Source organism: Sinocyclocheilus grahami, unplaced genomic scaffold, assembly GCF_001515645.1.
Source record: "Sinocyclocheilus grahami isolate Dianchi unplaced genomic scaffold, SAMN03320097.WGS_v1.1 scaffold444.1, whole genome shotgun sequence".
In the NCBI taxonomy this organism is placed as follows: Eukaryota; Metazoa; Chordata; class Actinopteri; order Cypriniformes; family Cyprinidae; genus Sinocyclocheilus; species Sinocyclocheilus grahami.
Genome location: NW_015505623.1, coordinates 83,110 through 108,565, shown reverse-complemented (window position 1 = coordinate 108,565; position 25,456 = coordinate 83,110). Strand labels below are relative to the sequence as shown.

Below are 25,456 nucleotides of genomic sequence, written 5' to 3'. Positions count from 1 at the left end.
AAAAAAATGCCCAGGATATTTTTCAAAAATTCATATCCATGGAAGAAAAATTTGGGTTTGGAACAACATAAAGGTGAGTAAATCATGACACCATTTTAATTTTTAGGTGAACTTTCCTTTAAATAATTAAATTGGGTTCTGAATATGTAGCTATATCCTTGTCTGGATCCTGCTGTTTCCTTCCAGACACACATGTGTATTGGCTACTTTTTTTATTCTTGTATGCTGATTTTATGTTTCAATTCTTCAAGACCAAGGACACGCTGCTTTCTAGTCTTACATCAGAGTGTGGTGTGCCACTTAAATCTGTCTCTCTCTCTCTTTTCCCCAGTACTCATTCTCTTTCCTCTCCCAGCTCGTATTTCAGATGGTCAGCGAGGGCTTGTTTCCCGCGATAGTTCATGTGAGGTGATATCATCTAACACGAACCTTCATTGTTGGAGAGCGCGGGTCGGCGATTGTGCCTCGTTGAGACAGCTCCACTGAGGCTTGCAAGATTGTCTGCGTTGCAGGCCTAGTTTAAGGAGCTGGAGGGCTTACAATGAATCATGTTGCTTGATTTCATTCGTGGGTGAGCGTTTGACCCCAAGAAAGAATGTTTTGTGCCACACAAACATGCAGTCTTACACATTTGTTCACCTCCACGCTCCAGCCCTCTTCTTTATCTCTCTTTCTCTCTTTTTTTCCATTCGCCCTATTTATACCCTGGCACCTGTCCATGTCACAGTTCCCACCTACTTCGAGGACATGTAACCCACAAACGTCCCCCAAACCCCCTCTGTCATCTGCACACTGCCCTGCAGGCCTGACACACTGAGAGGTAATGCATTGTGGCATGTAACCTCCCCTTTCTCTCTGCTCTGGAGTCACACCCCATTCTGCCTCATCATTTTTTGCTGACATGGGAATGAAATTACGGGGGTTATGGGTAAGCGGCACTGAAAGATCGAAATACATCGATGCCACCCATTCCTTTTTGTCATATGAAGTAAAACCAGTATCATACAGCTGCCTAGAAGGCCTTTGGAATGAACACACAAAGAAAAGACAGAAAGAGAAAATAGGGTAAATATAAAAAGATGACCGAAATTTGAAAATGATACTACGAAGTGTAAACCTGGAGCTTTTGCAGCCATACTGTTAATGTGTTCTGACTGTCTACACCATTTAGTGCTTGGTGACCTACAGTATGAACCTATGAAATACTGTTTTAGAGTTTCATTATATATGTATAAATTCCACTTTCTGTAAAAATGTCATGTGGTGTAAAAATTAATACAATTTGTTTACCATGAGTACATGTATACCTATGGACACTCATTTTCATTTAGAAATTATTTGTAATTTAGATTCAATATAATTTAAGCAATAAATGTAACTTTTGTAAAGTTTTTTTAAAATTATTAATTCATAAATCTCTCCTTGTTGGGAATCACAACACATGACATTGAAGCATTTATTTATGTATTCATGTATTTACAAAATGATGATAATATGAGATCAATCAAATGTCAAACCACTTAATATGGTAAATATAAAAATACATACATAATAATAATAATACATAAACTTGTGCACATTATCAAAGAAGTGTATGCAAGTCATTGTATATGTGAATTTTACTTCATTTTTGTATAAATTAATTTATAGGCCATGAAAAAATAAGCATCACAAGCATCATTGACCCCTATAATATTTGTTTGCAACCCTAATAAATAAACATTTGGCAAGACTTTTTTACCTTTTTTTAATTCTCTGCAAACAGAGCCTGTCACAACAGATTTATTTTTTTCCTCAGCTTTTTGTGTGGGGAAAAAAACAAAGCGTGTGTTTGGTAACATTGCTCTGTAATAAATTTGTGAATTAGAGCAGCATAATTTGCTGGAGCGGAATTTGCTGTTGAAACAGATGTTTTTTTTTTTTGTTTGTTTTTTTAAATCATAAAAAAAAAATTCTCACTCCAGCTGTAGGAATGTGTTGTTTGCTATTGTTCCTAAAAAACAAGATGAATTCCATCTGTGGGAATCTGTGTTGCGTTATTGCTACTATTTCTGTCTAATAATGCTCTGTTGTTTACACCGCAAAATATTCTTTCTGAAGCAACAAAGTTCTTGCAAGCCCAGAATATGTGTTGTGGATCTGTTGTGTTTATTTGTTTACATGCGCGTTGTCACGATGCGCTTTGTCTTCCAGTACTGAGAAGGCTGTGTTTCCTCCTTAAAGAATCGCGTCTTCTTTTCTCAGCGAGTCAGGAAAGTTTGGCCTTCCACAAAAAAGTTCTTTGCATTCCCTCTTTACACGCATGATCTTTGATTTCCGGCGATGTAAGATCAAAATTGCTGCTCGCGCTCGCGCCGCTTTTCATGCACCCCTCTTGCATCGCAGCGTGAAAAAACAAAGAGAGGCGAGACGGAGATGTGCAGGAAATCTTAGCAGGCCTGCCACTCAAAGCATCCACTATTGCCAAACAACGGCATCTGCCTGCCACCACAAATACATTAGAAATCAATTATTTATGGAACGCAGTCAAGAACTCTTTAATCTTCTCCTTTTATCCAATTAAAATGCCTAACCGCTTTAAGCCTTTCACAAGGCTTTTGAGCAACACATTTGGCCTCTTTCTTCTTCCTTCGTTCCATCCTTATTATTTCTTCTTTTCTTTTCTTTTTTTCTGAGGTTGCATATAAGAAAGAGTGGAGGCTGCATAGGGATGGTGAAGACGGAAGAGAAAGTGTATAAAGTGTAAATGAACTCTTCCACTCCTACCCCTTCTGGTTACAAAGGAACTATTTGAAGTTTTAATATGAAGACTCGCCTTCCATTCCCAGAGCAAAGGACACAGGGGAAAGCGAAGGCTCTTTCATGAGCTCATTCTGCCCAGTGTTAAGGGGGAGATTCAAAAGCAGTTGAGTGGGATAGAGATGTACAAATGCCGCTTTCATTATGCAGGAATCTGGTTGCGGCCTTTTATCGCAAACATGTTAACGTTGTGCACCAGGATCACTAATGTTTGACAGTTCTTCATTCATTTTATTCTGTTTTAATCATATAATCCAAAATGGATTACCCTTAAGCATTACACATATCTTTGCAATATTAAACTTAATCAAATACTGTACCTGTGATCTTTACATGATGATGAATTCAAATCTAAATGAGAGTTCTGTGGCCTTTATTTTTTTTAGGTAATTTAAATGTTACTGTATTTTAGAAGATTTAAACATAAACAAATTTAAAATTCAGCTAGATCTTCCACTATACGGATTTGTGTCTGGTTTAATTCTCTTTGTCCTTTCATGTAACATTTGCATCTAGAAAGTATAATATAGTTCAAGGCTTTTTAGAATAATTTTGGGGGTAAAAGGGACTGGCCTTTTGTTATGTCCAGCTTTTTATTATGTTCAATTAGCGATTTCACGGTGTTACATGATTCACCCATTTGTGAGCTGATTGTAAAAATGTGTTGGTTTATTAACTGAAAAATAAAGTTTTTTTCTGTTATTCTCAGTCAGTCTAGTGACTGTGAGTCACCAGAAATGTTTGCGGCTACAAATGAGTCAAATAATCTTTAGGCCCCATATTTAGAGAGACAGTTGTGAGAATGTGACTCTGATCACCTGTCTGCACCTATTAGGCTTCACATAATGTATATATGTGTGTGTGTGTGTCTGTAGAGATTTCTTTGCAGCTGCTGATGTAACTATTGTGGGTCATCATCCTGTATTCCCTACTGACTCCAATATTGAGACAAATGTGCTAAATAACAAACATAAAGTAATCTCAAGTCCCAAAACATTTATTTATAAAACATATATAAAAGTATTTTGTCAATACAATAATTATGATTTAATTCCTGTATTTCTAACATTTAAAGAGCATAAAAAAATGAAATAGTAATATAAAATTTGCAAAATATATTAAAAATCATTGCATTAAACACTGAATCAATATTCTAAGATAATACACTTTGATAATACAACACTAAGATAATACAACTTTGACAGACCTAAAAATAAAACAGTGTTCTATCATATATTGTATATTAGGGATGGTGAAAGGTTTTTGCTGCTTAATATTTTTGTGGAAAAAATACTATTCACAATACGTGATACAATACTATTTTACAGTGTGGGCTACTGTTCTAATGGTTATTTATATAGCAATTCATATATTCATTATAGCAAGGATGCATACAATTCATTGAAAGTTACAGTAAAGACATTTATAATGATCGTTTGAACTTTCTATTCATCAAATAATCCTGAAAATATGTATCGCTGTTTCTACAAAAATATTAAGCAGCAAAAACTGATTTCAACATTGATGAAACTAATACTAAGTACCAATAATATTTGATAATAATTGAGCACAGGAATAAATTACATTTTAACATATTTAAATGGAAAACAGTTATTATAATTTTTTAATTGTAAAACTGTTAGACAATATTACTTTTTAAATTTATTTTTGAAGCCTTGATGAGCATAAAAGAAAACAGAAAATGACTTTCAAAAACATTAAAAAAACTTAATATTCCAAACTTTTTGTGTAAGAATGTGTGTTTGTGTGTGTGTGTGTGTGTAGCCTGGAAATATTCAGCTCATTTAGTAAAATATTCAGTAATAAATATTCAGCTCAATCTTTATCTGTAAAAGTGAGGCTCTTTAAGATAAGACATACGGCTATAGATATACGATATAATGATAGTTGTACACTGCTCGTAAGTTATTTTTTTGAGGTTAGATGTGCAGTTCCCTCCAGATTTGAGTGATAGGTGGTCCATTTTTACTAATGAAGTGGTCCTTCACCTGACAAAAATGACTTTAACTGCTCTAAAGGCATTTAAGGGTTTCTTTCTTCTCACATCCTGTGAGTCCATGGCATTCCCAATCCACTGAAAGGAAAGAGGATTTCCGAACGGTTTCCTCCACTCAGGTTTTAAGGGTGACCTGCGCTCATCCCTTGGCCGTATTTCCCACTCACGTTCTCTCTTTTCTTTTTCTGTGCTTGTCTCTCTCACACACTTGTTTGGCTCAGAGGGGCCTGTGATCCAGAGCCGCTCTTATTTCAGCCCATCTGAAGTGATTACCTTTGCCTGGGATTCCACCCACCCCCACTGGTCCCCTGGGGAGCTGCGGCAGGCAGACGGCTCCACTTTATTTCCTCCGCCTGCTTCGTGCTGTTCCTCAGCAGAACCCTGCTACAGGTATAGCTCAGCGGGGTTGGAGTGGAAATTATCTAGAGATCAGCGTCAGTGAAGTAGCTCACATTAGCTTTAGTGACAGTTCAACACGGGGCACACAACGTAGAGCTAAGTGGTAATTATGAATCAACATGACATTCATTTTTTTTATGCTGTTGTTTCTTAGACAGGTGTGACAATGCATGGAAACCTTGTGTCGGATCATTTCAGAGTGGGTTTACTTGAAGTAATGGTATGTTTGGCTGTTATACCGCTACCAACAGAATCAATAATTAAGCGCTTTTGTCTGCAAAAATATCATTTTCTGGAAAAAAATTAATATAAATATAAATAAATCAATAAACTAAAACAAGATACACTACCATTCAAAGGTTTGGGCTTGGTATGGTTGTTTTTATGTTACTAAAGTCTCCATATGTTCACCGAGGCTGCATTTATTTGATCAAAAATACATAAAATTTAGAAATATTGTGAAATATTTTTACAAATCAAAATAACTGTTTCCTATTTTTGTATATTTTAAAATGTAATGTATTCCTTTTGATGGCATAGCTGAATTTTCAGCAGTCTTCAGTGTCACATTATCCTTCCGAAATTTTAATATGCTGATTTGATGCTCAAGAAAATTGTCTTAATTATTATCAGTGTTCAAAAGAACAGCATTTATTTGAAATAGACTTTATTTAACAATGTAAACGTCTTTACTGTCACTTTTAAACAATTTAATGCATCCTTGTTTAATAAAAGTACTAAATAAACAAATAAAATCTTACTGACCCCAAATTTTCAAATTGCAGTGTACATTTACAGGACCTAAGAAGCAAAATAGCTTAATATCAAGGATGTTATGACTTGTTTTAAGATAATATAAATTGAATTTATCCTTGTTTACAGCAGCAAGAAGAACTTAATTCAAAATGTGTTCTCTTTATCTCTATATCAATTTAGCTTCTTCAGTAATGTATCTTATTTAATGATGTTTATTTTTTTATTTATTTTTTACTGGAAATCAAGATAAAAGTATTGATTTAAAAAAATGACTTTTTGCAGTGCATCGACTGAATTGAAGAGATATCACTTAAGAGATGTCTTAATCCACAAGCATGAGGAGAATTATCTACGATTAAAACTTTGTTGAGAAGAGGTGCTCATATTCAGCTCAGCTTTGATATCTAATCTGAAGAGCGGAAAAGTTCAGTCTGTTTTGTTGATGCTGCCGACAGCTTCAGCGGTGAAAATGGGAGCGTGTCTGATATTTCTCCTGCTCACTGCTTCGCCTTTTGTCTGTGACAAGCTTGAACTCTGGCTCTCATTGCAGTCAGAGAGTGTATCATTTCTAAAAACAGGCTTAAATGAAGCACAAAAGAGAGAGAAAAGAAAAATGAGGAACTACAGAACAGAAGTTAAGTAAATTAATTCATAATATCTCACATTCTCTCTTTTTTTTGAGATTGTATCTGTCCTCAGATGTGTAAAAAGGAAAACACCATAAGATATAGCTTTAAAGCGCATTATTTCCTGATAATGCTAATTAAACCGCTAGCGTCATTAATTGGTTTGAAGATATCTTTGCATTGAGTTGGAGACATCTTAAGCTCAATTAAAGATAGCTTCGACTCAATTACAGATATCCAAATGCCGTGTCTCACAATTTGCAATCACGATCTTTTTTCGGTGCAATACCAGATGCCCTATAACACAAAGATTGTGCTCTATCCACTTCCAAAGTTTCATTTTATCATGAAAAGATTGTGTGTGTGTCAGTGTGCCTATGCATTGTTTAATCCTATTCTCATCCCAATGGAGATATTATATGTGGCTTTATATATGTGGCTAGGAGTCTGAACAGAGGTTCAGTGGAATTTATTAGTGATTCGTTTGAATATGAGCTGCTCTTTACATGTCTGCCATCGTTTGAGTGATATGCATGTGTTTTCACAGTTTGTGATGAATAAGTTGATATATGGCGGGTGGTATTTGCACAAGCGGTGATGCATTGATCTCCATTTTCTTCACAAAGGGAAAAATCAGCTCACTATAGTCCCTGTTAAGTGACTGACCTTATTAAGCGCCTTACATTTCTACAATTGTAGGGCAACCGATTACTTTGCCCTTTTTAAAAAGAAAAAATTTAAAATTAAGAAGAAAAATCCAAACACTTTAAAGGGGTAAATTCCCTAGAGATGGTATCTATCTAACTTTAGAAATGCTCCTCATATTCTGTTTCTTTTGACATTGATTCTATTAATTATTTTTATCCACAAGACTTGCAATTACTCAGTAAAGTAGATTGTTATCATTGGTTGTACCACAAAGATGTGTTGGCTTGAAAGGGGCAACAGACACTGTTTATTCAAGATTATCTATGAACCTGAAAACTGAAGTGTTAGTTTTCTTTATAGTTAAAACATCTCATCTTCTTTAAAAAAAAAATAGATGAAGAAACCTTGTGGTTTGGGGGAGAGCAAAGGGTGAATAACCATATCACCACTTGAAATAGCTATTCTTAATTAGAATGGTTTTATAGAAATGTGGCAGATGGTGCTATTTACACTATATATGTATTAACGCATTACTTAGTAACGAGTTACTGTAATTTGATTACTTTTTTAGTAACGGAGTAATTTAACGTGTTATAATTTTCAAAATAGTAATTAGAGTATAGTTACAAGTAGTGCTGGGCGGTATACCGGTTCATACCGAATACCGGTGTTTATTTTTGTTATGATATTAATTTTTTTAATTCCGCAAATACCGCTATGTCGCTTAAACAACGTTCGGAACGCGACACTTGTTTGAAAGGGGTCCCTTTTCACTGTTCCACTGTGGTGAGTGAGTTCCAAAACTGAAGCTGTAGAACTAATAGAACGTGATGACACAGAAGAACTCTCCACAATATCCACATTGACTGCCACAAATATCCACCGCCCCCTGCCATCAGCTCCTGCGTCTCACGCACACACACAAGCGTGACTTTAGCACTAGATTTAGCAACTTTCAGACCCTTTTAGCGGCTTTTTTCCATAGAATATTCATACTGACAAACCTAGCAACTTTTTTGGATAAACCTTAGCTATGGTTCAGTTGGAAGACTTCGCCAGTGCTGTCCCGCGAGCGTGAGGTCTGACTTTCCTGGAGAAGTGTCACCTCTCTCGGCGTCTGTTCTGTGCAGTGAGCGGCAGAGAAGCAGCGCTTTCAGTTGGCCGCACCACAGCCGACTCGTCAATAAATGAGTACAAAACAGCGTTTCCTTGCACCTGTCGCTTACTTATTGTTTGGAATTATAAATATGAGCGTACTTCGTCTGTTAATATCACATGCACTTGTTTGTTTGTTGTTTTGTTTTAGTTTGTTACTCAGACACAGACAGTGCGCTGCATGAGACAAAAAAGTAATATAGTCAAAACAACCGCATAGCCGCTCTTTAGTGTAGATGCATGTTGATTTTATCAGACGATGCTGCGATTATAAATGTGAGTGACTCCTGTTTAACATGTATTAAAAGCGGTCGTGTTTAGTCACTATTTAGTGTGGTATTTTTTTGACAATATTCACTCATCATGACAGTAAAATAGGGCATTCTAAGTCAATATACTGCAGTATTTCCTCTCTCAATCAGTAGAAATATGGTTAACACCCGGTCATGCATAAAAAAAAAAATACCGTCATGTACCATGAAACCGGTATAATTTTGAAAAATACCGTGATATAAACTTTTGGTCATACCGGCCAGCACTAGTTAAGCCGAAGTCTCTATACGTTACTGCTGCGTTCCATTGCTGACAGAATGCAGTGTTTTCTAATCTAGAGATTGTAAAAAGGATGTAGCACGTGCACTGTCGAGTCAAGTGCCAGTGGGTTAGAGACCTGCTCCCGCGAGACCCGACGCAACAGAGTTGGGCGAGTGCTGGTGCGTTCGGGTAGACACTCGTGTATGTGCGGGATGCGGGAGAATACAATGATTCACGGGACTCCCGCAAAATAGAAATATCTAAACATAAAATATCTAAAACAAATAAATTGTTATTCATCCATTGCACAAAAGCAACATGAACTAATATAAAATATAAATGAATAACAGGTGCAAACTTATCCAGAGTTTCTATTTAGGCTATAACACGTGTTCGCAGCTTTGAGCAATGCAGTGCTGAAATGTGCGTGCTCACGAATCCTCTCATTATGAACTGAGATGTCTTTTAGAGATTATAAATGCAGCGCTCTTTGCTGGCATTCTGCCATGCCAAACCTTGCACGCAGCAGCCGCTTGCTTTAGTTAAAAATAACAGTGTTCTGTGAATGTTAATGATTTAATAACAAATATTTACCGGGAGCGTGTATGCTGGGATTTCATAAATTGCATGGAGAAAAAAAGTCACGTAACTAGTAGTGTAACTAATTACTAATTACTTTTGAAATAAAGTAATCAGAACAGTAATTTGATTACATTTTCAGAGTAACTTGCCCAACACTGGTATTATCTGTTTAACGTTTACCTCTACATTATTTTTTAATCTCTCTCACACCATATGATGTTTGTGTTTAATATTATTGAATATGTTTGTTTTAGCTTATGTCATTTTCTTTCAGCATCTGAACCATAATTCCAATGCTGTGTTTTGAAGGTCGCTGTGCAAACTGTGGGGAGAATGTGGTCGGTGAGGGAACGGGTTGTACCGCCATGGACCACGTCTTCCATGTGGACTGCTTCATCTGCATGACCTGTGGCTCTAAGCTCAGAGGAAAGCCCTTTTATGCCGTGGAAAAGAAGGCCTACTGCGAACCCTGCTATATCGTGAGTGAAATCCACTCAATGCTCTGCATGCACACACAGGGTCTCCTACACTAATAGTCGAGTACAAGTGTTCTTCATCACACAAAATATCTACTAGATGCACAACCAGTGGCGGCTCGTTGGGGAAGGCACAGCTTCCCCAAAATGTTGTGGTGAAAATGAGAGGAGGACGATTTAATATTAATAAAATTGACAATTGATTTCAGTTCATGTCTCAGAATGTGTATATTTTTGTTTGTAATTTCACAGCTGTAATACCATAACATGTTAATGAAGTTGGAAAGCGCCGCTTTTCTATCGTGAATGTGCCGAATCTGCTGATGTAATTACAACCGCTAGGTGATAGAGAAGGGGAGGGGGAGGCCGGGGAAGAGCTGAGCTCTTGTGCCTCCGTTGGTAAAAAAAAAATTAGCCAATCACCATCGAGTGTTCACTTTCAGCGCTGAGGAGTGTTGAGAAAAGAACCCTCGCAAGGAAGGCTAGCCTCCCTTCTGGTATATCAACCAATCATCATAGAGACGTAAATTACGTGATATTAGTTTGAAGGTCTGCCGCTGCGCTGATAATGTACCAAGTCCTTATGATGAGTAGCGATATTGAATATTTGATCGCCAACAGATTTACCAAGCTGTCATTCAAACAGTATATATACAAATAAAAAAAAGGGTAAACATGCCTAACTGGATATAGGCTACAACTGTCGGCTTAATTAAATGGCACAACAGGCAGCTGTCTTTTAACACAGAATTTTAAGAAGGGATGGATAATCGCCAAGAGATTTACCAAGCTGTCATTCAAACAGTATATATACAAATAAAAAAAAAACTGGATATAGGCTACAACTGTCGGCTTAATTAAATGGCACAACAGGCAGCTGTCTTTTAACACAGAATTTTAAGAAGGGATGGATGTTTTCTTCAAGTGATAGGCCAGGAAAGTGAAATTATATTATATTGCTGTATGTGTGTCGTTTTCTTTAAGTTTTCTGACTAAAAGCATCCAAAAAGCCATTTTAAAGTGGTTAAGCAAATAATAATAATAATAATCGGCAGGGATCCCAGACCAATACAATTAGTGTGCCTCCTTTATTTTAAAACCCACGAACCGCCACTGTGCACAACAGGTGTGTGTACATTAGGGGTTGCATCGACTAGTCGACTTCAATGCTCTGCCATGACACTTTAAGCTTGACGTCGACTAGTCACTGGTCCTATAGAGGGTGCAACAGGATGAGAAATCTTTGAAGGACTTCCACATTTACGCTCAGTTTCCAAACAGTTAAAATGACAAATAAATGCATACTCTGAAAGCACTCAACAAGATATGTGTGATTATATTACTGGATGTTCGAAGTTGAACAGGAGAATGCACGTTTTAAACAGCTTATTGTACAGGTAAGTTAATCGCCGTTCTAATCTAATGCGCTGCTGCACTGTAACGCACACACATAGGCTTCAGACAGTAGCTCGCACATTATGCACACATCGCGCGCGCACACAGAATCATTCAGCGCTGAAATGTATTGTCAACACTGTTCTGTGATTTCTCAATAAAATAGCTTAGAAACGGAAAAGTTCAAGCATATATTTCTTAATAACTAAATCCCATAACTTCACTACTAGTAGAGAGACGTTGCCAGGTAGAATTAATTCACACACGCAATCGCTCTCAATGCATTCATATGAATGCAATCTTTACTGTGCTACTTTATCTGTATCTGATTTAGAACTAACAGAAATCTGTGAGAAATATAACGACCCAAAGACAAAAGAACTGATAAAAATGAGCTGTTATAGGAGCAATAGCCTTGTGGGCAGCGCTGTGTCATATGCCATAGCTGTGCACAAGGTGTTCTAGTCTCAGCTCCAGACTTTTTTTGTTCATTAATGATGTCATCAGCGACTAGTCGACTTCGACTCGACTTTCATCACATAAAAGTCGACTTTAAAAAATCAGAAGTCATTCAACCCCTAGTGTACGTATGCCATTTTTACAGTATTTTTTTGGCTTTATTACATTAGGATGGTGCACATGTGACAATAATTTTTTATTTAAATTTTTTTTTTTTTAAGACGGGACTCGACTTTGTGTCTTTGAAAGCACAACAGCTCCTTATGTAAATGAGCAAAACACTAATTGATCAATTAATTAGAATTGTTTTCTATTTTAATATACTTTTAAATCTAATTTATTCCTGTGATGGCAAAGCTGTCATATGCCATAGCTGTGCACAAGGTGTTCTAGTCTCAGCTCCAGACTTTTTTGTTCATTAATGATGTCATCAGCGACTAGTCGACTTCGACTCGACTTTCATCACATAAAAGTCGACTTTAAAAAATCAGAAGTCATTCAACCCCTAGTGTACGTATGCCATTTTTACAGTATTTTTTTGGCTTTATTACATTAGGATGGTGCACATGTGACAATAATTTTTTATTTAATTTTTTTTTTTTTTTAAGACGGGACTCGACTTTGTGTCTTTGAAAGCACAACAGCTCCTTATGTCAATGAGTAAAACACTAATTGATCAATTAATTAGAATTGTTTTCTATTTTAATATACTTTTAAATCTAATTTATTCCTGTGATGGCAAAGCTGAATTTTTAGCAGCCATTACTTCAGTTTTCAGTGTCACATGATCCTTCACAAATCATTTGAGTATAATATTTTGTGCTCAACATTTTTTATTATCATCAATCTTGAAAACAGTGCTGCTTAAAATTTTTGTGCAAACCGTGTTCCTTTTTTTCAGAATGCTTTGATGAATAGAAAGTTCAAAAGAACAGAATTTATTTGAAACAGTTTTATTTTAGTATTATTGAGATACAATTTGTTATGGTTTTATTAATATTTTAAGATGAATATTTCAGATTTTATTTTATATTATTTTTTTTATTTTAGTTAAAGTTTAGTAATTTTGTTGTCATTTTAGTAGTGTGTGTGTGTGTGTGTGTATATATATATATATATATTTATTTATTTTTATTTTTATTTTTTCAGTTTTAGTTCTTTTAGCATGTACATGTTAAATTAAATTAAAATGAGAATTGTTGTAGCGGAAATAAAATGTTTTTATGTTTTATTTGATTTAATTTAATGATTATTTTAAGTAACACCTTTTTTAATGGTTTTAGTTTTAGTTCATTTTAGCTTTAGGCAACTATAATAATCAATTTTAAATTGATTTTTTTTTATATATATATATATATATAAACCATATACATATGGTCAGCCACAGATGAGTCAAAATGTATCAGTATATGCATGTATGTATAGATAGATATATAGATAATATATATATGTATAATGATACATCGTGACCTCATCTTTTGTTGTCTACAAGTACACATTCATACTGTTAGTTTACTTGCCGCTCAGCACATTTCTACACACATATCCAAGAGGAAATACTTCAGCGGCACTAGTTTGCATGCTCTTTGATGCTCTAGTTTCCTTGTCTTCATATGAAGCTAGCTTCAGCTCTCATTGGCTCCATGTTCTGAGGTCTAAGATCTGCAGGAGCATCTGGCTCTGTAAAACCTGGATTTAGGTTCTTTCAGAAATGTTACCCAAACCGTTGCTCTTTTCATAATCATTCACCTATTCCTGTCACACTCCTCATTCTTCCCTGATAAGCTGCTTCACAGTTGTTAGCTCGGTAGTCAAATCCATAAGAGGCATAAAGATTAGACAAACAGTGGCCTCGCATGCAAAGGACCAAGCGTCACGTTCAACTCATACATCTGATAAGCATTCACACGGGCAAATCACACTTGAGATGTAACACGAGAATTACAATCACATTAGACTGCCAGATAGGATTACTTTCCTTTGTAGATTGGAAACCAAATCAGGGCCTCCTTTTTCTCCCTCCACCGTCCACCTACCCTTTTTTGTTTCTGAAAATATCTGTTGAAAATTCTCTTATTTCTTCAGGCGAATGGTAAGACAAAAGGAAATTAGTGACAGTTACAGTAAGAAATGAAAATTAACATTTCTCATCAAACTAGAGGTTAGGAGTTTCTTATAAAAAAAGCGAACAAACTTTCTGAGCATGTTTTCCCACATCTGAGAGCTGTGCAACATCTACATGTGCTGGTAGACATTGAAAGTTTTGAGAACCATATTTTGTTTGTCATTATTACAAAACACTTTTTAATTCCTGTTTTGAAATGCACTTTTCAGCTACTCTGTGTGGGAGACTAACATGGATTACATTAAGAGTATTAGAGAATTACGTTCCTTTAGTTAGCAGTTCTGAGTAGAGGTCTGTAATAGCTGGTCATAGCTGGCTATTAGTATTCACATTCTAACTTTATACATAGCTAATTTTGTAATGGCTGTCAGTGGAGAAAGATGGGTTTTAGGACAGATGGTGTAGTTCTAGCCAGACGTTGACTCATTGGTTGGGTCCAGAAAGATCCACAAATCTATTTTAAATAAATACCAGCAAGTGCTAAAGGCTGTAATGTCACAAACTCTTTCACACCATTTCGACAACCACATTTTTTTGGAAGACCTATCAATCAAATTAGTTCACACTTAGCCACTAGTAACCTGGTCTGACCGTTCTCAACCATGGCTCTTTATATGTAAGAGAGCAAGCTCGGTAGAAAGTGAAATATTGTTATAAAAGGATTCTTTATTTGATTGTGGCGTTTATATAGAAAGGATGGATCACATACTGGCTAATTTCCAAGCTGACAAGAGCAAAAGTGCAGAAAAGGCCATTTCTGTTTGATCGGTCTTTACTGTAAGTATATTTTGAAACCCAGAGTCGGTCAGCACCAAAAATAAGTATTAGCCCAACTCACAAAGAAACCAGGCCATTCCTCAAACTGCCTTTTATTTCATCATTGTTTCCCGTTTGTACTTGTGTTATTTCCATTTCCAGTGGCATGTGTAGCCTACTTACATTTCTGTTGTGGCCGCAGTGTTTCCCTATTTCCCTTTTAAGAAACCGCTGTATTACTGAGCCAGCACTTTCTTTAGTGTTCTTCTCTTTTAAACAGACAATGCAAATTTCAAAGTAGCCAGAATATTCTTAATATTGGTCAGATTTGTTTAATAATTTAAATGGTCTAAACCAGAGTTGGCTGAACTTTTTACTATGAAGGGCCATAATTTAAACTCGACTGAGGGCTGTGGGCTAGAATTAAATGTTGCATTACATTCAACTATATATCAATTGACATTTTTAATTCACTTATATTCACTAAATTTAAAAGCAAAAAATTAAATTAAAGACATGTTAAAATATATGTTTTCCCCTTATTTTTATGCCCTCTTGTGCTATGGCATCTTGGACCAAATCAAAGGTCATTATGTGGGCCCTGGTTTGGGCATCTCTGGTCTAAACAGATGCTTGAGATGCCCTGTTGACCAGAGCAACACTGTATGACTGACCACACAATTTTTATTAATAACTCAGTATTGCATATTTAATGTTGATGCATATATTTCATTGCAGGTATCCATGTAATAAGTGAGTTAATTTAGAGCCAAGTGGATCATTATCACAAAATAAACCCTGACTGAGTGATTGGGACCCCGACACAAAGCAGCAATCTGACCGTGTTTTATCCCTTACAAATGTGCCAACCCAATTTTACGGGAAAATCTAACTATTTTACAAGGGAGTAATTTCGTAATAATTTCTATTATGTGATTGGTATGAAAACATACAATATTTAGGAAAATTCCACCCCTAAACATAACCGTTACTAGGGCTTAAGCAGATCATACAAAAACATAAAAATGTATGAATTTATATGAATTAGCCACCAATTTGACAAAATATAACATAGTTACGAATTGCCCTGAGATTGTGTTGAGCATCCATTTGTCTAACCTGTAACTTTTTACCTCACTCTGAGTTTCTGTGTTCTTGATTTCAGGACCAAAAAAAGTAGTTAAGCGCTTTCATATTTAGGGTGATGAGGATCACTTTGACTACTTGACAGCTTTTGTTACATTATAGTAGTTGATACTGTAGGACATGCCAAGTTCTCGAAATTGAAACATTTATCCTTAACACTGAGGTTTCACAACCTTTCTTTGTTGCCCACTACTCAAAATGGCTTAGAGAAATCCAGAGAAATGTCCAGCACTGTCACCAAAGCCAAAACCACCTTACCACTCCTGCAGCTTTTCAGTAAACCCTTACTAAATCATCTACACTTACCGCTGTGACTAGGGCACAGAGCCAGCTTGGAGTTCAACTGAGGGCACAGTTTCCCAGAATCATTACTGAACATTCAAGGGAGCATAGGCAAATTGGAAATAATACATCTTTAATGATAAATTTCAACACCATAGCAGTGCAAGTTTTCTGACTGCTGCTGTTTTTTAGATATTAAAGGGATAGTTCACTCAAAAAATTGCATTTCTGTTATCATTTACTCACCCTCATCCAAACTTGTATGATTTTTCTTCTTCTTCTGCAGAACACAATTTCATTTTGGGGTGAACTGTCCCTCGATGAGTGACGTCTGACAGTGGTTTTTCCCTGTACTTCAAGCCACAATGCAATACACAGAGAGAAACACTGAGTTTGTTTATATATTCCTTTCACTTCGCTCTGTATTGCTGAACTTCAAAATGGAAATAGGAAATGGGAAATAGGCTATAAGTAACAAGACTGCAAAGCAGTCCAAAGAACAGCGTCTGTCTGTGTACTTCTTCAACAGATGAATCACTTAAACAGCTGAAGTATCAGTGACACAGGCCATCTCTTGAATCACCCCCACTACACTGATCAGCTCTCAGAATGATTGTTCTTGTCTTCCTCTGGAAGTTTTCCAACTTGGATCCATGCGCTAAAGAGGGCCGGGATAATTTAAGAACTTTATTTATGCATTTCATCAGCATAAATGTTCTTCTGGCACAAGATCAAAAGGATGGAAGAAATCTGAATTTCTTAATGAAAGTAATTTCTTCTTCTTTTCTCCTCATCCTCAGGGTCATACGCCTCTGTGCGATTAGAGAATGAGCATGAGACTTTGGTCTATAGAGACATGACAGTTCCCCAGTGAGCTGGGGGAAAACTTCAAATGAGGCCAGCGAGTCAGTCTAGGAATCTTTTAAGATAGGAAGAATGCACATTGTACATTATTTATCAGTTTATTTATCTGCAGAGTAAGGATCATAGCATTCATATTTTCATTGTTCCTATATAAACATCTTATTTACTGCTCTGTTTGCCACTAGGGAGACAGAATAGGGAAAGACACCTGTTATGTATGTAATGTCATTTACTTTGTTGTAAGGAAAAGACACTAAATGTATTGTAATCTCCTTTTCAACTTCTTGGTAAACTGGTCACGTCTTCCTAAATAACTGCATTTCTTTCTATAAGTACCTTTGGTGTATGACAGTCATTGTGTTTTTGAAGTGTTTTTAATTCAATTTTCATGTCAACTTGTTGGGCCCTGAGTTAAAATGATAATTTATCATAATGATCGTAACTTCATTACAGGATTGCAGCTCTTCATTGTGGCATTTAAAAATTTGATTCATCTTGACTTCAAAAGTCATCTTGTCATCAAAAGACATCTTGACAGCATTCTGTAACTAATTTCTCTCCTCAAAACAATAGAACGAGTATTTATGTGTAGCATGTGTGTGTGTGTGTGTGTGTGTGTGTGTGTGTGTGTGTGTGTATAGTTTGTGTATGTATGTGTGTATAGTTTGTGTATGTGTGTGTAGAGTTTGTGTATAGTTTGTGTATGTGTGTGTGTGTGTAGAGTTTGTGTGTGTGTGTGTGTGTGTAGAGTTTGTGTATGTGTGTGTATGGTTTATGTGTGTGTGTGTGTGTGTGTGTGTGTGTAGAGTGTGTGTGTGTGTGTGTGTGTAGCGTGTGTGTGTGTGTGTGTGTGTGTGTGTGTGTGTGTGTGTGTACATGTTTTTTCTATCCCGGTGGGGACTTAAACCTGAATACACACCGACTCACAGGGACTCGTGTCACCGTGGGGACATAAATTGAGGTTCCCATGGGGAAACAAACTTATAAATCATACAGAATGAGTTTTTTATTTTTTCTGAGAATGTAACAATGCAGAAAGTTTTCTGTGAGAGGTAGGTTTAGTGTAGGGCGATATAATATACGATTTGTACAGTATAAAAACCATTACGCCTATGGAGAGTCCCCACAAAGATAGTAAACCAGATGTGTGTGTGTCAGAGTTTGGGGTGAGTAAGATTTTTTATTAAAACTTTAGCAAGGATGCATTAAATTAATCATTAGTGACAGTAAAGACTTTTGCATTATTTGATCAAAACATTTACATATCAAATAAATGCTGTTCTTTTGAACTTACTATTCATCAAAGAATTTTGAAAAATGTATCACGTTTCCTCAGAAATATTAGGCAACAAAACTGTGTTTAACTGATAACAATGGGAAATGTTTCTTGAGCACCAAATCAGCATATTAGAGTGATTTCTGAAGGATAATTTTAAAATATACTAAAATAGAGAACAGGTATTTTAAATTGTAATAATATTTCACAATATTGCTGTTTTTACTGTATTATTAAATAAATGCAGCCTTGGTGAGCATAAGAGACTTCCTTCAAAAAGAATGTTTTTTTAACAGTATTATTATTATTTTACATATATGTTTGCATATAAGAAGCAAATATTTTAATTTCAAAAGGAAGCTGAAGTGTTAGTTGGGAATAAAGGCTATCACACAGTGACATCCAGTAATCTTTCTCTATAGCATCAAACAGGAAATACGAGACCATTTGTTAAAATCTCTTATTTTGCATATTCTTTGGAACAGCAGTGATAGCATTAGCATGTTTCCGCCTCTAGGCAATAGACAACACATAACTTTTGAACAGTGCAATTAGATATCATTCATTCCTTTCAGTAATAGACAGGAAGGCTGCCTGCTGGAGATTCTCTGTTATCTCTCATCTGCTTCCTGCACTCCCGTCGTCTTATCACTCGTGTGCTCCCAGCGTCGCAACTGACCCACAAAGCACAATGGCAATAATCAGCCTTTGTGCATTGGTTTTCCCTGGCTCCACCCATCAGCGACTTATCATTGCTTGTTTGAATATGGCACAATACAGCTGAACTTATTCACAGCTAAATTAATCCTCCTTTTTGCATGAAGTGGTCTCTAATCCTGTTAATGTGACATCAGTGGTTTGTCTGTTGTTTTCACTTCTTACCCTGATGTGTTGTTAAAGCAGCAGCTGTGGTGTGCATCTGGTACCCGCTCTCGGACCTTTTTCTTTTTCAAATACCTAATGTAATCGAGGCTGCACATGTTCACCGAGCCTCTTACACATACTCAACTATTTCAATTTCATCTTGCACAGTGGGAACAGTTTTTATGCACAGTCAACAGCACATTATTCACAGCTACAGCACTGATGTTTGCCCAGGATTTACAGTATGTTCAGCCTGCTGGCAAAAGTTTTAAGACAATTCATGCAAAAAAACCCCTTCATAGTTTACAGACACTTTCACAATTGTTCTGCAATGAAATGCAGAGCCATCAAATCATTTTCCTCCTCCTTTAATCCATTCGGTCTGTATGGTTTTGACAGGGATTTGAGAGGAAAGTTCAGCGCTTGAGGCTTCTCTGTGGATATGTGTGATTACAGGTGCATCTCAATAAATTAGAATGTCGTGGGAAAAGTTCATTTATTTCAGTAATTCAACTCAAATTGTGAAACTCGTGTATTAAATAAATTCAATGCACACAGACTGAAGTAGTTTAAGTCTTTGGTTCTTTTAATTGTGATGATTTTGGCTCACATTTCACAAAAACCCACCAATTCACTATCTCAACAAATTAGAATACTTCATAAGACCAATAAAAAAACATTTTTAGTGAATTGTTGGCCTTCTGGAAAGTATGTTCATTTACTGTACATGTACTCAATACTTGGTTGGGCCTCCTTTTGCATGAATTACTGCATCAGTGCAGCGTGGCATGGAGACAATCAGCCTGTGGCACTGCTGAGGTGTAATGGAAGCCCAGGTTGCTTTGATAGCGGCCTTCAGGTCATCTGCATTGTTGGGTCTGGTGTCTCTCATCTTCCTCTTGACAATACCCCATAGATTCTCTATGGGGTTCAGGTCAGGCGAGTTTGCATGCCAATCAAGGACAGTAACACCATGGTCATTGAACCAGCTTTTGGTGCTTTTGGCAGTGTGGGCAGGTGCCAAATCCTGCTGGAAAATGAAATCAGCATCTTCAAAAAGCTGGTCAGCAGAAGGAAGCATGAAGTGCTCTAAAATTTCCTGGTAGATGTCTGTGTTGACTGTGGACTTCAGAAAACTGAAGTCAGAATTGAAGTCAGAAGTCAGAAAAACAGAATTGGTGGGTTTTTGTGAAATGTGAGCCAAAATCATCACAATTAAAAGAACCAAAGACTTAAACTACTTCAGTCTGTGTGCATTGAATTTATTTAATACACGAGTTTCACAATTTGAGTTGAATTACTGAAATAAATGAACTTTTCCACGAAATTCAAATTTATTGAGATACACCTGTAGTAGTGTTACTTAGAGACAAATGTTCCTGAAAACTGCTATGGCCTAAAACACCAGAAGGAAAAAATACACTACTTTGGGGTGAACAGAAGTGTTACTCTGGCGAATGAGAGAGTTGGTTCCTTGGTGTGGGCTAAATGTTGTGTTTGTATGCAAATATACAAATTGACCTCTAAAGCTAGTTAGCTTGTACAGCACCAGCAGAATATAGGCAGTAAATACAGTTTAATTCAAAAGAGATGTTTGTGTACATAAGTTAATGACATATGAGAAGATAGAGAAGAAGAAAATTATTTAAAAATTTAGTTTAAAACACATATTCCAAGTTCTTAGAATGTAAACTCTGTATTTGCGTTGGTTTCAAATGATTTGGAAAATGTTTTAAACCATTTTTTAACAGAAGTTTCAATTTAATGACTCTAAAAGTGCGGTGCAACTTTCAAGGAAAAACATTTTCCTTACACCCTGAATACATGTGAACATACACATCTTAATCATTCATTTCAAAGGTAAGTTTCAAGTTAAATACACTACTGTTTAAGAATGTGGGGTCTGTAAGATTTTTTAAATGTTTTTGAAAGAAGTCTTTTGTCTTGTGGTCAGAATAGTCAGAAGAGTAATATTGTGAAATACTATTACAATTTAAAATAACTGTTTAATATTTTGATGTTTTAAAATGTAATTTATTCCTGTGATGTCAAAGCTGAATTTTCAGCAGCCATTACTCCAGTCCTCAATGGCAAATGATGCTTCAGAAATCATTCTAATATGCTGATTTATCAACAGTTGCACTGTTTTTTGGTTTGTTTTTTTGGAAACGGCATTCGTTTTTTTCAGGATTTATTTGAAGAACAGCATTTATTTGAAACAGAAATCTTTTATAACAATGTAAGTCTTTACTGTCACTTTTGATCAATTGAATGCACCCTTGCTTAATAAAAGTATTAATTTCTTTTTAAAAAAATAATACATAAAACTTACTGACCATAAACCTTTGGAAAATAGTATATATTTTTCAATATAAAAAATAATACTGTTTAATACTATTTTTATTTGATAATTTGTCTTAAATCTTAAATATCATTTCACAGAAAGTCACACCACATGACAACCTAATCTAAAGAGCATCACATCATTAACCCACGTTTTCTGTCTAGCATGGCAACAGTTATTCATCAGCTGATGCATTTGAGCGTACATTTGTTTGATATATTCTGTGAGTCAATTAAGGTGCCTGGGTTGCAATGACAGAGACATGATGTAAAACATGCCACATTGCGACAGTCTGCTGCATCCTCCACAACCTAACACTCAGAACAGGCTTGCAGACACTGGATTTGCACAATTCCTTTAATGAATCAGGTGCTAAAGCAAATACATATGCCACTATCTGCAGGCAGAATGCATTCTGTGAATTCCCCTTTAAGAAGTTTTGTAATGGTCACGCAGGTCATTCTTTCCCATGGTTTATGAACACAAAGTACAAAAGATTGCACAGTTGATGCTAAATGTATGTGTCCCCTCTTCGAGTGAGTTTGTAGGATGATGCACATTATCATAAATTAAGAGCTTTGTACAGAGAGTGCTAGTGGGGAAAATGCAGCTTGTGGTTCTTTCCCCTAGTGCAAGATCAGCTTTGACATGTGTTTACTCCTCTACATAAATATTTAGGAACACAAAAATTCTCTCTGGCTCAAATATTTTGCTTAACTCTTTGGTCAAGTCTACCATGGGCCAGTGTCTATGTCACAAACTGTTATCCATATTTATCAGATCAGCCTGATTGCTTCTTTTGACCTTCCAGCTTCTGTTTTGGACTGATCCACTATTTCATAAGGAAGCTTATTTTACCTAGAAATAAAAATATTTTAAAAAGTAAATGCAACTTTTTATCTCGCAATTCATTTTTTTTTTGTCTCATGGAATAAAAAAAGGTAATTGTGTTTTTTTCCTCAAAATTGCTAGTTTATTTTTTTCTTCCACCACAGAATGTTTTATTTATTTTTTAATTTAGGTAATTGTGACTTTTATTGTCACAATTTATACCTTTTTCTTGCAATTGCAATTTATGTTTCACAACTGTGAATTTTCTTCTCAGAATTGTGAGTCAAAATATTGCAATTCTGGTGGTTTTTCTCTTTATATTTTTATAGTTTATATCTTGCATTTTTATTTTCCGTCACAAAATAAATAATAAAAAAAATTTAATAAAAATTAAAAAAGATAATTGCAACTTTTTATCTCATAATTCTGACTTTTTCTTACAATTCCAAGTTTATCTCGCAATTGTGAGTTAACATCTCATAGGCCAGAGAAAAAAAAGTGAGATGTTAACTCACAATTACAAGAAAAAAGTATGAATTGTGAATAAAATTGTATATATATATATATATATATATATATATATATATATATACTGTATATATAATATTATATGTATATACATACTGTTTCTTGCAGTTCTGAGTTGCTGCAAATTGTGAAGAAGAAAAAAAGAGTCAGAACTGTGAGGTAAAATGGTGCAGTTACCCTTTTTATTTTAAATTTTTTCCGTGGCAGAAACAAGCTTCCATAGTTTCAGGAACCGATGGGGTGTTAATAATCGGACTACAGCTGAGCTGAACTTTTATAGCTGTGACTACCTGAAATTGAAAGTGAACTGCTGTCAGAAGTCAAAGTACAGAGTAAGTCTCTTAATATGAGATTTGATCAGATTAACCAAGTTAGGGTGTTAAGCAGACCACTCTTGTATTGACCTTATTCACTAATCTTATCCTTAACCATGATGTTAAATACACAATAACATTTTCACAGCCAATAAATTAGTCCTTAATCCAGGATCAGCGGAGGAAATGGCCGCCCTGCTGTTGAGCAACAAGAGGTAAATACCATTTTGTTCCATGTAAATTGCCCACTGCTGATCAACTCAAGACGAATGGCTGAGACTGCTTTCATTTGTGAGTTTTTTTGAAGCAGGCAGACTGCAGGGCTGAATGGCATTGAGGTTAATTATGTTAGTAAGGTGCTATTTTTGTGGCACCCTGCAGATCTCTTCCCTGTCGAAACTGCTCTCTACCTGCCAGGCGGCTCGCGTTACTACTGTCAGAACACTTAATTGCCTGTAGCACTTAATTAAGTGGAGATCATCATTTCTGGTAATCGGGCGTGTTTAACGTGGTCCCCCTTCCCCATCTTTCCTCCTGGACTTTTACTGCATGATTATTCAGATCCAGACAACTTGTTGGATGGAGGCTGGTTTAGATAAATGGCCAGGTCCCTATGGCCTGCTTTATTACTGTCTGATTTACTGCACACTCTCTCATGGAAAATATGGGGAGAAATGCAATCACCATTATGAGATTGCGCATTCCAAAGTATTTGATTTTACTATTTGGGTCAGTGAAAAATATGAGTGCACACAAGACAGGAAAATCTTTTAAAAAGTGTAAAACTTAGATGTGTTTTCTTAGATATGTACTCTTTACATTCATATTAGTTTCACATGATTTTGAAAACTATTTTCAAGGAAAGTTTGGTCTCACTTTATTTTAAGGTTCAATTATCACTATTATCAAACCATTAACTACGATATTTGCCTCAATAAACACTAATTTGCAGCTTAATAATAGTTAGTAAGGTAGTTAACTTTAGGTGTTGGGTAGGATTAGGGATGTAGAATATGGTCATACAGAATATGTGATTTATAAGTACTAATAAACAATCAATGTGTTAATAGGCATTAACACTAGTTAATAGTGAGAATTGGTCCCTATACTAAAGTGTTACCGCAAGTTTATATAAATTACTCTAAAAAGGCCATGTTACCACCAAGCAAAAAGTAATAACACTTTCCAGAATACATTTGAGTGTACACATCTTAATCATTATTTTAAAAAAGGGTTTAAAACATATTTTATATTGTATAATAAAACGTACATTTTTTAAATATTTTTATTATTAATAATAAATCACACTACGTCACACTACATGACATTTTACATCCTGAACTAACGTTTGCATTGTCATAAAAGAACTCCAGGTGTGAAAAACTTGTTGCATCTTTCCCAAAAAGACTCATGGCTGTATTAGATCAAAAGGGTGCTTCTACTAAATACTGAGCAAAGGGTCTGAATACTTAGGACCATGTGATATATCAGTTTTTCTTTTTTAATAAATCTGCAAAAATGTCAACAATTCTGTGTTTTTCTGTCAATATGGGGTGCCGTGTGTACATTAATGAGGAAAAAAATTTTACTTAAATGATTTTAGCAAATGGCTGCAATATAACAAAGAGTGAAAAATTTAAGGGGGTCTGAATACTTTCCGTACCCACTGTATATCAGTTCACAGCTGATGCACATTAGAAGGACTTTAAAAGATGCACACACACTCCAACACTTCGCTGGTGATTGCTTAGCCTGTAACGTTCTCCTGTTTTCCCTGAGTTTCATTCCCGTGTTTTCTTGCCCTGCTTTGTCTTTGAGTGTTTTGATCTGGGACTATTTATCTGTTTTATGATTGTTTACTGCCTGCCATGACCTTCGCCTGTTTTGTGAATTACTCTTTTGGATTGCCTTGTATGTACTGTTTCGCTGGTGTTTGACCCTGCCTGTTTGACTACACTCTACAATAAAAGCCTGCAAGTGGATTCCCACTCCATTGTCACGACACCTCCTTTGTTACATATATACTGTACCGTATTTTTGTCATGAGAACTCTCTGAAGATTTTAGCATGGTAATAGATATGACAATGTTAATGTATTTGGTCTTGGAGCTGCTGCTGCTGTTGGTTATTGCTGTATTTGTAGATTATTGCTGCTGCTGCTGCTACTTCAAGCAAGTACAGGAACTTGCTACTGCCAATACACAAGCCGATATGGTGCTTTGAGTATTTAAGACATACTACTGCTCCACAAATAGCATATAAAAGAACCCGTAGCAGATC

At 35.8% G+C, this 25,456-nt stretch overlaps 1 protein-coding gene across 1 annotated transcript in view; it reads left to right on the top strand.

Annotated features, from left to right (window-relative positions):
- Positions 1 to 25,456, top strand: part of LOC107552245 (lipoma-preferred partner homolog) — a 206,543-nt gene that overhangs the window by 170,325 nt on the left and 10,762 nt on the right. Inside the window, exon 8 of the mRNA XM_016234101.1 lies at positions 9,826 to 9,995. Within this exon, the coding sequence (XP_016089587.1) occupies positions 9,826 to 9,995 (170 nt within the window). The remainder of the gene's footprint in view (positions 1 to 9,825; positions 9,996 to 25,456) is intronic.